General features: G+C 40.0%; 1 protein-coding gene across 4 annotated transcripts in view; it reads left to right on the top strand.

Annotated features, from left to right (window-relative positions):
* LOC140726287 (multimerin-1-like) overlaps nt 1-17,976 on the top strand; it is a 67,648-nt gene extending 49,672 nt beyond the window's left edge. For all 4 annotated transcript variants that reach the window (XM_073042468.1, XM_073042466.1, XM_073042467.1 and 1 more), the window contains 3 exons: nt 4,172-6,154; nt 12,174-12,320; nt 15,665-17,976. In XM_073042468.1, the coding sequence (XP_072898569.1) occupies nt 4,172-6,154; nt 12,174-12,320; nt 15,665-16,080 (2,546 nt within the window). In that variant the 3' untranslated portion in view covers nt 16,081-17,976. The remainder of the gene's footprint in view (nt 1-4,171; nt 6,155-12,173; nt 12,321-15,664) is intronic.
* Nucleotides 17,977-18,267: the final 291 nt, after the last annotated feature.

Genomic DNA, 18,267 nt, shown 5'->3' with positions numbered 1-18,267 from the left:
CTTTTATAAGACAACCGAAAGGTTCCTAGTATGACAAGATGGAAGTTTTCAACTCCTTCTCAACTTCAGCACATGATCAGGAGTATATACATTGCTTCTCCTTCCTCCTTTTATGAAAGATAATTGTAAGAGGAGAAAAATATCCCTAATTGCCTCTATCCTCCACCCTTTCTCATTGATTTGATTTTAATACCCTAGACTTGCTGGCAATTATCATGACCTCACAATCGACCTTGCACTGTAACGTCCACCTGTATTGCACTTACTCTGTAGCTTCGTTCTGCGTCCTGTTTGTAGCTTGTCCTACCTCAACAGCAGCGTGTCAGCACAGCAGTTAGCACAGCACCTTACACTGCCATGATCACCAATCAGGGTTCAATTCCTGCCACTGCTGTAAGAGGTTGTATGTCCCCCATATGATCACATGGGTTTCCTTTGGCTGCTCCCGTTCCCTCCCACATTTCCAAGAAGTTCACAGTTCAAAGTAAGTTTATTATCAAAGTTCCTATATGTTGCCATATACAATCCTGACATTCATTTTCTTGTGAGGATTCACTGTAAATACAAGAAACACGATAGAATCGATGAAAGACCTTTCCCAACAGCATGGTTATTCAATCGAAGTGCAAAAGACAACAAACTGTGCAAATACAAAATAAACAAAAGATGATAATAACAGAAATAAATAAGTGACAAATATTGAGAATATGAGACAAAGAGTCATTGAAAGTGAGTCCATAGGTTGTGGGAACTGTTCTGTGATGGGGTGAGTGAAGTTGAGTGAAGTTATCCCCTCTGATTCAAGAGCCTGCTGGTTGAAGTATGGTTAGCGTTAGGGTTAGTGACTTGTGGGCATACTATGATGGCGCCAGAACCATGGCAACTTCTTGTGGGCTGCCCAGTACAATCTTCAGAATGTATTGGTCATCGATGCAAACAAAACATTTTACTGTGTGTTTCAATATTTTAATCTGCATGTGACAAATAAAACTAATCTTTATACCTTTCATCTATAAATGCACTGCTGTAATGAATTGTGTGCAAGAGAAGTTTTTCACTGTACCACAAAATGTGACAATAATAAATTAATTAGCCAATCTTAATTTTTTAAAAGCTGCATATGGCCAGTTGTTATGGATACACTAGTTCATTCCCATCACTCTGAGGATGCACACTTGCTGTCAGATATAACGCCACGTTCACGTCCTTCATTCACGTAAAGCTAAGGACCTTCCCAGAAGAGCTGGTGAGGTTGTCTTCTTCTTTCAAGAAGCATGCCCTTTTTGGTGACATGCTTACACTGACAGCAGACAAATAGGTCATAAATTTTACACTGAGCTGCAGTATTGATGTACACTGCTGCTGTGAAATCATTCTCTTTTCTTAAGGCATTGTGCCCTTAGATCAGCCAGCTCACACTGCGAATGCACACTGCTCGTCACCACAGATTTGCAGGTTCCTATGCAATCAATGGAAATTGACACAGGTCCGCAGCAACCAGAGGTCAAAGGTCATTTGTTAAATTATGTATTGGGCTCAGTCTGGTCCCAGTGCAATTGAGTCCACAGCATACAAACTAAATTGCCTCGTTTCGCAGTCTGGCATTTTTGTGACCTAGGGCTCGAAGAGAGCAATGCTTTTGAAAGGCTTTGAAACTAAAAATTGTTAAGATTTTCATTGATAAGGAATTCCCAGAATGAGACTTGTTGTATCCTGTCTGATTTAAGTGATGTGCTGTGGAGACTTTGCCCCAATTTTCTTTGCAAAACTGACATATTCTTACTCAGCTCTTGATCTCTGTTGGAATTATAGACATCAAACTTATTCAGTCTCTTTGACAGAGTTTCCTCATGCAAACTGATGTGAAAAACATTTGAGTAGAAGAGCTTAAGTGTCTGTGACAATGTAGGCTGGTTAAAATGAAAGCGAACAGATTGATTGAGTGAGGGAAGTTACATTTGAATGCAGTGCACTGGGGAACAGAGAGAAGCTTTTCGGTGACCCAAGTGATGGGGGACACTGGAGTCCAAAGGTATCTAATAGTTATTTTGCTTAATTCATGGCATAGGGTGATAGAATTTTATTAAGCATGGCAAGAAGTTAGTGTGAATGCCTGTTCCAAGCTCAAATCTCTGTTCACTTTCATTTTAACCTGTCTACCTTGTCACAGACGTTTAAACTCTTCTCATCAAAAGTTTCATCAAATTCTATGATTGTGCCATGAATTATACAAAACAATGCGCAATTACCCATGATGCCCATTTAAACTAGTCTCAATTGACCATGTTAGCCCCATATCCTTTAAAACCTTAGCTGTCAAGTGTCTATTGTACCTGCCTCAACTACTTCCTCAACAATTTGGGGAAATGTAGCATGTTCAATATTTTTCTATTTTTCTTCAGTATCATATTATGTTAAACATATAATATGTTCACAATATGTAATCAAACTGTTGGTTCATTTTACATTTCCTCACCTTGGCACATATTTATACCTGCCTTTGAGGAAACACAAGAGGCATGTGAGGGTGTGTGACTGAAAGATTAATAACTGTATCAGATCAGTATGAACCACATTGCAAGGTTATAAAGAAAATCATGTTCTGTATTTGTATATAATCTTTTATCATCTCATAGTACCCAAAGAATTTCATTCAGTACATTTTAAGTTTAGTCACCATATGCTTTGTAAAATAGAATTTTTTATGGTGGTACAAGAGAAACAACTGTTGGAGGAACAGCAGCTCAGGCAACTTCTATGGAGTATAGTTGATGTTTTGGGTCTAGATCTTGCATTTGAGAATGTAAAGGGGAGACAGCCAGAATAAAGATGTGAAGAGGAGGAGTGAAGCAAGCAAAAGTCAGAACCAGGTGAGGAGGGGACCATGGGCAGGTGGAGCCATTTGGGGTCAAGAAATTGTGTTGAGTTGTTTTCCGATCTTGGCAATACACTTACAAATGTTTTGTCTGCGTACGAGGAGAAATCATCAATGCACTGTTCCCTTGTGGCATGTCCTCTAAATGCTAGGCTTTTATATACTTATCAATCAATTGATTGGTCATCATCACGGAAATTCAATTGTGACATAGGGACGGAGGTCTCATCACCGATTGGTTGCATGGCCAACTCTGTGCGCTGTCTGGAATTTTGCCCGCATTGGTTTATATTGGGATCAGGATGGTTAGAGAGAGTGACAGCAACTGAGAGTTGATAAAAGGAGGCAACAAAGCAGGGCAGTTACTGCAATCTTACAAGTAAAGAAAAAGTTAAGTGGGACCAGACAAAGGAGGGATGATGGGCAGGTGGAACCATTTGGGAGAGAGGATCGGAGACCCAGTGGGCTGTCTTTGGTCTAGGATGCTCAGAACAGTGAGCAGTGAAATCCAAAACCTCAAGACAATACTATCCTTTCTACCTGCAAACAAGGACAATATTCATTCCAGTCTATTGGAATCTGAGGAGGGTAATGATGATAGTGGCATTTCAGAATATACAGAGAATGGCGGATTTTGGATCATGTGCAGACAGAAGAGATTTGATTTAATTTGGCATCATATTTGGCATAGACACTGTTGGCGAAAGGCTTGTTCCTATGCTGTACTATTCCACGTTCTATGTACTTTGACGGGGAACACAATACTTTAGGCTGCATGATAATTATAGAGGAACACAACAGAAGGGTATCTCTGCCAAATTTTTACAAAATAGGATTTCTCCTCAGAAACTCTGTGTTGTGTCAATAGGAGAATATAAAGAAATAGAGTCTTGGAGTTATACAGCTTTTTATCCCAACTCATCTATGCTGTCCAAGATGCCTATCTACAAAAATTACATTTGTCTGCATTTAGCCCATATCCTTCTGAACCTTTCCTATCATGTTCCTGTCTAAATGTCTTTTAAACATTGTAATTGTTCCTGCCTCTCCCACTTCCTCTGGCAGCTCATTCCACCTACCTATTACCTTCTGAGTGAAAAACTTGCCTGTCAGAGATTCTTTAAAATTTTCCCTTTTCACCTGAACCCTATGACCCCAAGTTACAGTCTTCTCTTTAGAAAAAATTATGATGTAACTAATTTATTTGTTTTCTAGCCATTAGACATATGATTGACATGCAAACAATTTAACAAAGAAGGATTACTTACTTAATTTGCTTAAATTATTTTGTTTCAGGGACCAAATCAAGAGGGATTCAGGAGCTGGTGAAAGAGCTGGTAACGCAACAGGTTCGATCATTTCAGGGGAATATGCAGGAGATGGTAACTCAGATGTACAAAACTATCTCCGGTATAAGTAAGGAACTTCAAAGTACTAAAGACATGGTCAGGCAGTTAAATGAGAGCATTCTGTCATTGTCTGGGAATGTCCACTCCACAACAGTGGAGCAAAATCTGACATCCTCCTCAGAACTCCATGAAATTCAGGAGCAAATAAAAGTGCTCAGAGCTGATGTGTCACGAGCTTGCCACAACGCATCACAGGAGCTAACCAAAAAGCACGAATCTCTTCTAATGCAACTGGAAGAGGAATATGAGAGCACCGATACCCTCTCAGAAAAAATAAACCAAACCTTTTCATTAGCAACGGAAACCCAGGAGCTGCATCAATCCAGCCAGATGCTCCAAAATGTCCCTGAGCAAGAAGGTACCCAGAGAAATGAAATGCTACAAAGATATTTGTTAAGCATCATGAAGAATGTGAAAAAGAACAGCCGCTTTATATTTCAATTGAACAGTGACGTGAATGCCCATGAACTGCAGCTCTTTAACTTAACGTCAGCAAGTGGCAGGAAGGAAATGGAAATCAGAACTTGCCAAGGAATGGTTGAAGAGTGCCAAAGTACCCTGGGCTCCAGGTTGCACCAAGCAGAGAATGAAGTACACAACTTAAACAAAACATTCTTTGATATTTTTTCCCGATTAGTGGACCTTCTTGAGCCAATGGATGAGAAGATTAGCAATCTATCGTATGATGTTGAAATCCTCCAACAATTGATTGAAAACCAAGGGCCACCCCTTGAGACCATCAGACCTAACTCTAGGCATGTGCAAAGACAGGATCTCACTGAACGTTTGGACAATCTCAGTTCTGAAGTGGCGAGCCTCAGTATGTTTGTCAAAAGCAGAGTGGGAGCACAGTTGATCAAAACCCAGAGCCAAACTGGCAAAGAATCATTAAGGGGAGTTCTGGCTGAATGCCGCCTTGAAATTGAGGATGGTTTAAATAATACAATGACTGTCATTAATGATGCCATGGATTCAATGAGAGGTGATTACTATACCTTGAAAAATAATGTCACTCACCTGTGGAGGTATATTTTAGAGCTGGTTGATGAGAGCACCGTAAAGCAGAATAATGAGTTAACCTTGTTTCCACAATTTGATCAGTTGAATGAGTCCTTTAACGTTCTTCTGGCTGATGTTACAAAACACCAGAATGCATTGGAAATGATAGGTGCCCTTCAGGCTACAGAAGAGCTGGGGAGAGTTACGCCTCCAGTCTTAACAAATATATCTCAGTTGTTAAATAAAACAGCAATCAGCATTGAAGATTTCCAACAAAGGATTCACCGTCTCGAGGAAGCCATTCTTTCCTCCTCTCCAGACACCAAAGATTACCAATCTCGCATTCTGGCCCTTGAATCTCAGCTGAATTCTGTGCTGGTGAACTCCAAATTGTTACGAAAGACCAAGCCCAAAGAAGCTAAGATCCAGCCTGTGCCTCCAAAGTATCAAGAGCTGAGCCGCAAAGTGTTGGGGCTGCAGGCCAAGTGGACTAATCTGAACAGTATGGTCTACCGTATGAAGGAGGAATCAGACCAAACCCGGGGACTGTGCCAGAACATGTCGCTGCTACTCACACAAGCAACCAACAGCATCCCTCAGGTTACTGTGCCAGCAGCAAAGCCAAACATCTCAGCTCTTCAGCAGGAGCTCAGAGAGTTTGTACAAACCACTAGTTGGACCACCGCTGAGCTTTTCTTCACCAATATCACTGTGTTCCTGGACAGGGCCATTTATGACCTTGTCAGGAACATTACAAGGATCCAGAAACAAGTTAAACAATTGTACAACAGGCCAAAAGCTGTCAGGAAAAACAACTTCACAGTCAGTTCTGGAAGAAGCCAAAGATATACCAACAAGGTCTCTGATCCAGGTAATTCCATCATTTACAAAGCTGGACGCCATTGTGTCTGTTACAACTCTGCCTATAGTCCATAGTCCTGGAAGTTCTTCTACTGCACATCCTTCTACTGTTTAAATGTGATAAGGACTTCTGCTTTTATTGCACTTTCATGTCTCTACAATACTCTAGGTGAAAAAAAAAATGTTTTTCTCCTTTCTCCCAATTGCTATAAATCAATGCCACAGTCAGTGGTTTAGAAACATAGAAACTTAGAAAATAGGTGCAGGAGTAGGCCATTCGGCCCTTCGAGCCTGCACCGCCATTCAGTATGATCATGGCTGATCATCCAACTCAGAACCCTGTACCTGCTTTCTCTCCATACCCCCTGATCCCTTTAGCCACAAGGGCCATATCTAGCTTCCTCTTAAATATAGCCAATGAACCGGCCTCAACTGTTTCCTGTGGCAGAGAATTCCACAGATTCACCACTCTCTGTGTGAAGAAGTTTTTCCTCATCTCAGTCCTAAAAGGCTTCCCCTTTATCCTTAAACTGTGACCCCTCGTTCTGGACTTCCCCAACATCAGAAACAATCTTCCTGTATCTAGCCTGTCCAATCCCTTTAGAATTTTATACGTTTCAATAAGATCCCCCCCTCAATCTTCTAAATTCCAGTGGGTACAAGCCTAGTCGATCCAGTCTTTCTTCATATGAAAGTCCTGCCATCCCAGGAATCAATCTGGTGAACCTTCTCTGTACTCCCTCTATGGCAAGAATGTCTTTCTTCAGATTAGGGGACCAAAACTGCACACAATACTCTAGGTGTGGTCTCACCAAGGCCTTGTACAACTGCATTAGAACCTCCCTGCTCCTGTACTCAAATCCTTTTGCTATGAATGCCAATATACCATTTGCCTTTTTCACACGTCTGCCTTTTTGGCAGAGGGAAATAATTCTTCCTGCTTACTCTATCTGTCCCTTAAAATGTTACAGCCCCATTTAAAAGCTATAGAGTCATACAGCACAGAAACGGGTGCCTTGACCAACCACATCCATGCTGACTATATAAATCCCATTTGCTAGCACTTGATCTGGAGCCTTCAGTGTCTTAATGATATTGCTTGGCTATATACTCCTTCAATATTGTGAGAGTTCCTGTTGCCACCAGCCCTTATGTAGCGTGCTCCTGATTCCTACCACCCCTTTGGGTGTAAAAAAGTCTCCTTTAGGTCCTTCTGAACCTCCTACAGTGAGGTTTTTCACTGTGACATCATACATAATCCAATGATCAATTACCTGATTATCAGTACTCCAGTTTTAGAGATCTCTGCTTTGGGATATGTTTCTTACTATCTTACCCAGCTACACATCTCATAATTTTGTATGCTTCAACCAGGCTCTCCCCTCTCCTCATGTCTTCGGCTCCAAAGGAAGCAAACCCAGCATATCCCGTCTCTCTTTTGAACTCAACCATTCCATCCCTGGTGACATTTTGGTGAATCTTCTCTGCATCCTTGCCTAATAATGTGGTAGCCAATTCAAGCTCATCTCACTTCCTCTTTTCTAATGAGAAGAACTCTGGCCTATCCAACTGTTCCTTTGTAATTTCTGACTTAATTTATAGTTCATGATGGACCAATGAAAATAAAGGTGTAAGAGACCAGAATTAGAAGAACACAGAGCACTGCAGTGCTGGAGACTGTTGAGGTAGACATAAATGGTACCATAGAGAAATGTTGACAAGAAAGGTGAATAGAAGAGAGTTTGTTGTGTTGGTAGTCTCTTGCTAGAGTTCACCAAAGCTAATTGAAGGTTACTTTTTCACTATGATTAAGTGAACAAATAACTTTAGATTGTGAGGCCTAATATAATTTATAGGATGGAAGAGAATAATACTAAAACAAGTACTATATTGGGTCAACTTGTACAAATTACAGTGGATGTAAGTCACAAATTATTTCCCTTGAAAGAAAGAATGTGCATTTTGCCTTTCATTTCCAAATCCTCTACAACCACCAAATCAGTATCACTGCTACAACGTAAAGAAATACAGCAGCCAAACATTATGCAGAGAGAGACAAGAACAGTAAGATAGACAACTATTTCATCTGCTTCATTGGCTTTGGTTATGGGTAAATATTAGCTCAGAACATCCTGGTCTTCATTGAATAAGGCCATGCAATCTTTCGTATTCACCTGAAACCCTCAGTTTAATTTTCAATCAGAATCCACCACCCATTGTCAATAAATCATTGAAGCCAGCAGCCCAGAAGAAAACTTTCAGTACATTGTGGTTGACATCAGCCAAAGTTGAATTATTGGTACAATCCCATCCCCAATCATTTTGTTCTGTGCTTTGTAAGTTAATGTGTATCAAGTGCTTATCGAGGTACTTGTTAAATCAAAAGAGATTTTCCTCCATCATCCTTCCAGACAGTGAATTCCAGACCCTTGATTGTTTATTCATCCTGTTCAGCCATTGGCCTTGATATTAATCTCCCCTAGGTTTAGACTTCTCTCCTAAAATCAGAAATAGAATCAGAATCATGCTTATGGCCACTGGCTTAAATGATGTGGAATTTGTTGTTTTGCAGCAGCAGTAGAATTCAGATATTGAATTACTATAAATTACAAAATTAGTAAGTAGTGCAAAAACAGGTTGTGTTTGTGGGTTCATGGACCATTCCGAATTCTGATATTGGAAGAGAAGAAGCTGTTTCTGAATTGTCTTCTTATTCACTTAATTTAGGATTCTGACAACATTGACAGAATTAGTTAATAGTTTCATCTGCTTCAGAAAAGTAACCCCAGTGTTCAAAAAGTAAAATTCTTCAGCCCAGGCAACATCCTCATATAAATCCTTGCATCATCTCTGGGTATCAGTGGTGCTGTTTAGATACCAGACTAGAAATGCAGGGGATTGGATGTTGAACCCAGAGGCCTGAATTCAAATCCCACCTCAAAATCTGTGTAATTTTGATTTTGTTAATAATGTAGTTTATGTACCAGATTTTGAGATAATAATGGTAAAAATATACTCCAGTGTTATCACACTAGTTTTGCTAGGTGCTAAATAAATGGAATGATGAACACAAGCTATGATTGAACTATGGTGTTACCATGGTGTAATGAAGGAATCATTCTTTCTTGTGTTCCCGAGGTACACAAGGACCCATCAAGCAATGTTGAGGCTGACATTGCCCAGTTGAGCAATTACTTGCCACCCTCCCTTTCTGTGTGCAAAACAGTTTGCCCAATAGAAGCTTCTGTTTGAAAAAGAGGTCTCTTATTAGTTGATAGTGGGTGGAACTTCAACCTTCACAATATTCTTGACTTCACACAGAGCCATCCATTTATAGTGCAAACAACATTAGTAGCAAACAGCTTGCTTTGTCTTTTAGAATAATATACAGCTGAAAATTGTATTTGCTGCCAACAAACTGATGGTGTTTGAAGTTCCCTCTGTGACAAAATACTTCAATAGAAGGAACAGAAAGACACTTGCCAGGGTATTAGAAAGTCCTGCTTTGTGATCATGATGACTTCAGGAAAAAGAACCTCATTCAGCATCTTATGTTGGAAGTAGGTGGGCTGCAGATTGAGCATCTTACATTGAACAAAACAGTGTGTGTCTGTGTTTCACAACGGTTCAACTCTTTCTTGCTGATTAGGATGTGAATATCAATAAATTATTAGTGTTTTATCCAATGAAGGATGGCTAACTTTCCAACATTGTAACATTGCCAAATTACATTTATAAATCATCTTTAACACAACACGGTAAAGAAGATAATCAAGTAAATTTTGACAATATGACAAAGAAAGATACATTGCACTAGACTTGTTCAATCAATAGAGTTTGGCACCTGTAATGAAAGGTCATGACCTGAAATGCTCTCTCTCTCTCTCTCTCTCTCTCTCTCTCTCTCTCTCTCTCTCTCTCTCTCTCTCTCTCTCTCTCTCTCTCTCTCTCTCTCTCTCTCCCCCTCTCTCTTTGTCTCTCTCAGACTCTCTCTCTCTAGATACTGCCTGATCTCTTGATCTATATCAATTTCTGTTTTTAATGCAGATTTCCAATATTCCAAAGTACTTTTCTTTCAAATTAGGCTCTAAACATCATCTGGAAGGAAGAGAAAGTGGTAAAGAGATATGATGAGGAAAGTCTAGAATTTGGGTCATAGACGCCTGAACACGAATTGAAATAATGGAAAATGTAGTTTAGGTTCATTTTAGTTATTTGAGGGTATGCATGTGTGTATTGATGTCATTTTCCACACTATTTTGCCATTCATGATATCTGTCAATTGAAATACCAAGAACAATTTGCTCACATTCTCATTATCAAGCAGAAAATCAATGGACCTTTAAGCAGGGGGCTCCATAGAAAGTCGGTTAGCTGCTTCATTAGCATCCAGAGAGGCGACAAAGATGTGAATCTATCTCCATGCTTTTTTATTTGATCTCTCTCCCTGACAGCTCTGTTGCAAAAGATTTTTTCTTTGAGGAATTTGGAGGAGAAAGGGAATTGGAAGAGTGGCGTGCTGGGGTGGCTGTTACCTGATCTCAGCTCTCCCTGCGGTACAGATTGCCTGTCATACACATGCCTTCAATTCTCTGCCACTGTCTTATTTGAAGCTAGAATTACAATGTTGTCGTGTGAAGTTTGTAAGGGACTGACCTTGCTTTGAAGCCAGATGTTAGCACACCAATCCATCGCAGGAGAGTTACCAGAGAACCTCTGGATTGTGCAGCTGACCTGTGCTGTGTGATATTAAAGGCTTGTCAGCTTTTATTAGAAGCGTGATAGCAGATTCTGTCATCTGCAGCTCCATGTGAAAGGGAGCAGTGATATAAACTGTCTCATTACAATGCATTCAGTATTGATCATATCTGCAGTGGCACTGAACTATCGAGCAGAATCACAAAGGCTTTATTTTTCCATAAGGATCCATAATTTCTGATTATCGATTGTGTCTGCCAATCTATGGAGAGGAGGGTTGAGATAATATTGCAAGTGATTACTTTCATACCATCAGCAGTCATATATTAAAGTTAATGTTAATTCAAGGTTGCAAGTACCTTATACCAACATCTTCTATACTATTTATTCTTGAAACTACACTTCCACACTGTTAAGGAAAAAGGCTGGTGAGCTGTTATTGTTGTTCCAGGGATCTGGATGCAATCCTAACCTCAGGTCCTATCATTGTGAGGTTCATAGGTTTTTCCTGTGACTGCATGTGCCTGCCCCAGATCCCAAAGGTATAATGTGGAGTTAATTGGCTACTGTAAATTAACCTTCAGTATGGATTAATAGCAAATGAATCACCGCAGAGTGGAGGGGCATGTGAGAGAGAACTTGGAGAAATTCTGGGAAATAAGGAGAGGGGGAAGGGGTGTAATGGGATTATTCCCCTGGGAGCAGGGATGGGTCTGCTGTGCTGCCTTGTCTCCATTGGTGTCATTATCAGGGGAGAGAAATTGCTGTCATCTTTGTTTTGAGCATGGCAGTGTTTTCAGAAGAAGGATGATTTTTTATTGCCAGAGGAGGGAGCAATGAGTTTGTAAATGGCAGTGGGAGTATCAGCTTGAGTAAGAGCACACACTTTCGGCAGGGGAGCAAACCACATCTGTCCACATTAACCAAGAGTTTGAAGTTAGGTGTGAAGATGAAAATGCTGAATGCACAACAGGTCAGTCAGTATTTGGGCAGAGAGACACCGAGTCAAGGCTTCCGAGAAATAATCAAAGGAAAGGAAATGTAAATGAACCTGATTAGCTGATCCAGTTGTCACATTTCCTACATTACCACAGCAACTACATTTCTCTGACTGCTTTTTTTTATTTTGCAAAAGATGCTCTAAAACTGCAAGTTATTTGACATCATTGGGATATAACTTTCAGACGTCATAAAGCTAATGGCAGCCTCAGAGGGTAAGGATCATCCTGACAGCAAAGACTGACAAGAATGGAGGAGGCTGAATATTTTTAAAATGTCTCTGTATTATTAAATGTTAACACTCTAAAGGCCTTTGCTGTCTATGTTAATAGCGGAGTCTGTAAGCTGCAACAGTGCCCCATGCCAGAATGGTGGGACGTGTATTAATCAAAGAAAAGGCTTTGTCTGTGCCTGTCGCCCTCCGTTTGGTGGTCCCAGCTGTGACATTAAACTACTGGATGAAAATGCCTTGAAGACAGGTGGGTTTGTTTGATTTTCCATTTATTTCATCCTCTCAGCAATGTTGACAGATCCTGCAGAAAGGAGTGGGGGAATTGTTTTCACTTGAGGAATTTTCCAATTGATCGAGCTAAAATTGAGTTTCTTTTCATTTTAACACTTGGGCTGTTTTATCAATGGAATAATCCAGCACCTATTAGTAAGATCTCAAGTGCGTGGCTTTAAATGGGACAGCAGGCAGCTACCCCATAACAAAGACACCCCAGCACAGTCAAATCCTCTAGCATATCAAAGCTATTAATTAAACTGGATAAGATGTGATTTGGTTGGTAAAATAGATACCAAATTTTAGCAAGCCTTTGTGGCACACCATTTATTCAGCATTTCATTTATACCCTAAAGCAAATTAATCAAAAACCTGATTATGTTCCAAATGCTCAATTGGTAACACTGATGTTGTTGAATATGTTCTTTTTTCTCATTTTATGACTTTTATATTCATATTCAGATTATCTTTTACCACCTTCTGCATTTTAAGATCAAAAGTATGTTCCATTTTCAATTGCATTGCCACTGTATGTGGCCATATATGAAAACACAACCTGATGTATTTTGCAATGAATAATGTTTATAGATGAAAATAATAATCATGAACTTGTAACTAATGTACATGATCAGAAGGACATAAATAAAGTCTGAACAGGATACTTATATGTGTTCTCCATTCAATAATTACATGGTCAATGATTTACCTCAGTACCATTTTCCTGCATTCATACTTTGATTCCCCTAAGGGAGGACCTTCTCTCTACAAGGGAGAAGGTGCTCAAAAAGCTGAAAGACCTAAGGGTACATAAGTCACCCAGAACAGATGTACTACACCATAGGGTTCTGAAAGAGGTAATGATAGAGATAATGGAGGCATTAGCAATGATCTTTCAAAAATCGTTGGACTCTGGTATGGTGCCGGAGGACAGGAAAATTGCTAAAGTCACTCCACTCATTAAGAAAGGAGAAAGGCAGCAGAAAGGAAACTATAGACCAGTTAGCCTGACCTCATTGGTTGGGAAGATGTTGGAGTCAATTGTAAAAGATGTTATGAGTACTTTGTGACACAGGACAAGATAGGAAAAAGTCAACATGGTTTTCTTAAAGGAAAATTTTGCCTGATGAACCTGTTGCAATTCTTTAAGGAGATTACATTTAGGATAGATAAAGGGGATGAAGTGGATATTGTATATTTGGACTTACATAAAGCCTTTGACAAGGTGCCACACATGAGGCTACTTACCAAGTTAACAGCCCATGGTATTACAAGAAAGTTACTGGCATGATTAGAGCATTGGCTGATTGGTAACAGGCAGCGAGTGGGAATAAAAGGTTCTTCTTCTGGTTGGCTGCCAGTGAGTAGTGGTGTTCTGCAGTGGCCAGTGTTGGGATCGCTTCTTTTCATGCTGTATATCAATGATTGAGATGAAATAAATAACTTTGTTGCCAAGTTTGCAGATGATACGAATATTGGTGGACAGGCAGGTAGTGCTGAGGAAACGGGTAGGGTGCAGAAGGACTTAGACAGATTAGGAGAATGGGCAAGAAAGTGGCAAAATGAAATAAGATGTTGGAAATTGCATGGTAATTTTCTAAATGTGGAGAAAATCCAAAAATCTGAGATGCAAAGGGAGTTGGGAGTCCTTCTGCAGAACAACCTAAAGGTTAACTTGCAGGTTGAGTCAGTGGTGAAGGAGGCAAATGCCATGTTAGCATTCATTTCAAGAAGTCTTGAATACATGAGAAGGGTGATGTTGAAGCTTTATAAGGCACTTGTGAGGCCTCACCTTGAGTATTGTGAACAATTTTGAAAAGATGCGCTGGCATTAGAGAGGGTTCAGAGGAGGTTCACAAGAATGATTCCAGGAATGAAAAGGTATGATAACCTCCTTCACCACTGACTCTGTGTCTGTACTGGGTCTGTACTCGCTGGAATGCAAAAGGATGAGGGGGGATCTCATTGAAACCTTTCAAATGTTAAAAGGCCTAAACAGAGTAGTTGTGGAGAGGATGTTTCCCATGGTGGGGGAGTCTAGGATGAGAGGGCAGATCCTCAAGATAGGGGGCATCCATTTAAAACAGAGATGGGGAGAAATTTCTTTATCCAGAGGGTGGAATTTGTGGAATTTGTTACCACAGGCAGCTGCGGAGCCCAGGTTGTTTGGTATACTTAAGGCAGAGATTGAAATGTTCTTGATTGGACATGGCATCAAAGGTTACGGGGAAAAGGCTGAGGAATAAGGTTGAGGAAGGAAAAAGAAAGGATCAACTATGATTGAATGGCAGAACACACCTGATGGGCCAAATGACCTAATTCTGTTCCTATATCTTATGGGGAGAAGTGACAAAAATGTGGGAAGAATTTAAAAATAGGAGGTTAGTGTAGATTGTTGATTGTTGGTACAGACTCAGTAGGCAAAAGGTTTGTTTCCATGCTGTTTTCTTATGATTCTAAGACTCTGTTCTAAAAGGCTAGCCCTTACTTCAAGACTGAGTCCTGGTTTAAGACACCACTGTCACTGGAAACAATGTCTCTGTAAAGCTCCATTACTCTCTTAACTCTGTTAAGGCATAGAGATTACCTCTGGTTTTTTAAATTCATAGACTCAATCTTAATCTTTTCTAAAACACAATGTATGCCACAGTGACATCTTTCAAACTGCATACCAATGCAAACCTGCTTCCTCTCCATCCACTCTTCTTACACTTCCCACTGCCTTGGTAAAAGAAAGAAGCCAATATAATTAAAGACCCCATCACACCCCAGTCATTCTCTCCTTTCCTGTCAGGCAAAAGATACAAAGGATTGAAAGTGTGCTGCCAGGTTCAAGGAAAGCTTCTATCTTGCTGTTATCAGACACTTAGTTATCAGATATAGATTTCTCATACACTGATGATGACCTCTTGATTACTCAGTGTATCTTATCATGGCCTGTATACTTTTCTGCACTATGCTTTCTCTGTAGCTGCTACTGTATATTCTGCATTCTCTTATTTTCTTTATTACCTCCATATATTGCAACCTGATGGCATGAACATCAATTTCTCCTTCCAGTATTTCTTTATTCTTTCTTCCCAGCCCGTTACCTTCCCACCCACAGGCTTCACCAGTCATTTTCTAGCTTATCCTCCTTTTTATTCTGGTGTCTTCCCTTTTCCTTTTCAGTCTTGATGAAGGGTCTCGGCCTGAATGCTCACTGTTCATTTTCACAGATGCTGCTTGATCTACTGTGTTTCTCTGGCATTTTGTGTGTATAACTGAGGCATGATGCATTTAAAAATTATTTAGGCAATTTTCCTTTAAATCCTTTGGCAGATTTCTCAAAAGGATCGTACAGATACGCTCCGATGGTGGCATTCTTCGTAGCACACACCTATGCAATGAATACTTCTGGTCCAATCAGATTTAATCATCTCTACGTCAATTATGGTGCTTCCTATGCACCTGCAAGTGGGAAGTTTTTAATTCCTTTCCTTGGCGTGTATGTCTTTAAATACACCATCGAGTCCTTCAGCTCACACTTGTCTGGTTACCTGGTGGTCGATGGAGTGGATAAACTGGCCTTTCAGTATGATGGTAATGGAGTTTCCGGCAGCAGGACTGTCACCGGTGATGCAGTACTGGAACTTAATTATGGGCAACGTGTTTGGTTGAGATTGACATCGGGCTCGATTCCAGAAAAATTTCCACCTGTGACGACATTTGGTGGCTATCTATTGTATCGCACATAGGACAAAATAATGACATACATATATATTTGTGGTCAGCCATGAAGTAAGCACCAGGGTTATGTTATGCATCTTTTACTGCAGAATTACTCAGCTGATATACTTAACATACCCGTCCTTTCAGAATGGAAACAAAATTTATTGTGAACTTTAGATGCTCATGTTTAGCTTTGTGTTCTCCTGCATTTAAATTGATAGGAGTCAGAAACTATTGTTGAAGTATTACAACAGTGTCTCCAAACTTTAGAAACACATGATAATACTTGTATTTCTTGTTGTGTATGATCGCACACTTCAATTGACAGATTGGAAATAATATAGTACTTACTTAAACCAGAATAACAGAGAGTTTTATTCAACACGGCAGGAATCTAGGTTGAATTTGCCTCCATAAATTCAATTTGATTGAAGTCATTATCTGCTTTAAGTACTCTTAAATGCATCTAATTTTAAGTATGACTATATTAATTATATTTAAAGTGCAATTATAGGTTTTATTTGTTCATGTTTAAATATAATGAAGGAAAATGAATGAATTAGCAAACAAAAACATAATGTTTCACATACTTATAAATACTTGAGATAAACAATTGAGAGATCTTCATCTGTCCCACTACCTGTATTTTTGGGATCATTGGTAAGAGCCAGTAGTTGGTTGTTTTCATTGCTTCAGTAATTCATTTGTCCATTAGATAAACAAAAGATAAGAGGGAGCAAGATAATTCTTTATTATGAAGAGAACCAAAGAGTAAGGCATTTGTAGTGGGAGTTGTGGAATTGAAAAGGATCTGCAGTGATAGAGCATGCATAAGGGGCTAAATGGCCTATAACTGTTTCTCTTCATTATGTTCTTATGAATTCACTACTGAAGTCTCAAGGGGCCTTGAAATTTTGATTAATTAATTGAATTACATCAAAGCTAGAGCAAACCCAAATATGCACTATGAATAAACTATTGTTAGTGGTTGTAAACCATACTTATGGCCAACTTCAGAACCACTCTTCTGCAAAATATTGGCAATATTTCAGCATGTAATCATTCCATGGAAAGCATTCATAGTTGTTATTATTTTAAATGATTTTATAGATTTATGTTCTAGATATAATTGAATGGATGTGGTAGGCTATCAAGGAGTGGTTTGAAGTCATCCATGTAAGTGTATATTGTTATGAATGTACCACAGCTCTGAGGGGCCGAAGGGTGCGGGACCAGCCCCCTCCTTCCGGAGAATCGCAAGATCGCTATTAATTCGGGTCTTGGACCCAGGAAATGAGAGACAATGCAACGGATTTGACCATTGTTCTTAGAGACACCTGTGTGAATTGCAACTCTATAGTACGTGCCAGCTATCAGGGACATGGACACCCTCGGGCAATGTGGGGTGGGGATTGTATCACCCTACCTTGAGTGACATCTACAAATCTGCCAGTCACGATAAAAGGGGACAGCAGGAGGCAGTAAGCCAGCGACGCACCAGACGGAGACACCATCGCTCATCGCTCCCGTAAGGACAGGAAGCTGTTCGGGAGCCACGTGTGATTCGGTTCCCCTAGCTAGGGAATCGAGTGGCTGATAACCCCGAAAAGGATTCCGAACTGACAACGGGGAACTCACGTTCCCGATTCAACGATTTGAGTCCAACAGGCTGGCAAGTTTATTTTCTCTCTCCAACACATGAGCCCCAGCGGTCTCCGAAAGGCTAAAAGCCTGCATGAGCTTCAGAGACTTTGATATTTCCATCGGACAATAGTTTTACCCCTAGACAAACGATAGAGCTACTTTGCGTTGTTGATTATTACTATACCTGTGCTTTAGATTGAGTATTGACGATGTATATTATCTGAATGTTTGTATTAACCTTACTTTTGTGCCCCTTTATAAATAAAAACGTTTAAAAATGGTACCATCAGACTTCAGCGGACCTCTCTATCTTTGCTGGTAAGTGACCCTGTTATGGGGTTCATAACAATATGTAAGATATAGCATCACAGAAGTAATTGAGGTTTTAGGTGGTATTCTGAAAGAAAAGGTATGAATTTGGTTGTGGAAGGGTCAATTGAGTCAGATAATTCATGTAAGTTATAGCCATAATGTATTTTCTGATTTGACAGATGACACACCAAAACACCACCCGCTGATTGGGTGATAGGAAGCAATATAATCCGAGTTCAACCTAGTTAAGAGAAGTG

This window comes from Hemitrygon akajei, chromosome 4 (genome assembly GCF_048418815.1).
Source record: "Hemitrygon akajei chromosome 4, sHemAka1.3, whole genome shotgun sequence".
In the NCBI taxonomy this organism is placed as follows: Eukaryota; Metazoa; Chordata; class Chondrichthyes; order Myliobatiformes; family Dasyatidae; genus Hemitrygon; species Hemitrygon akajei.
The sequence above is the reverse complement of the archived record's forward strand: the minus strand, read 5'-3'. Positions and strand labels throughout refer to the sequence as shown.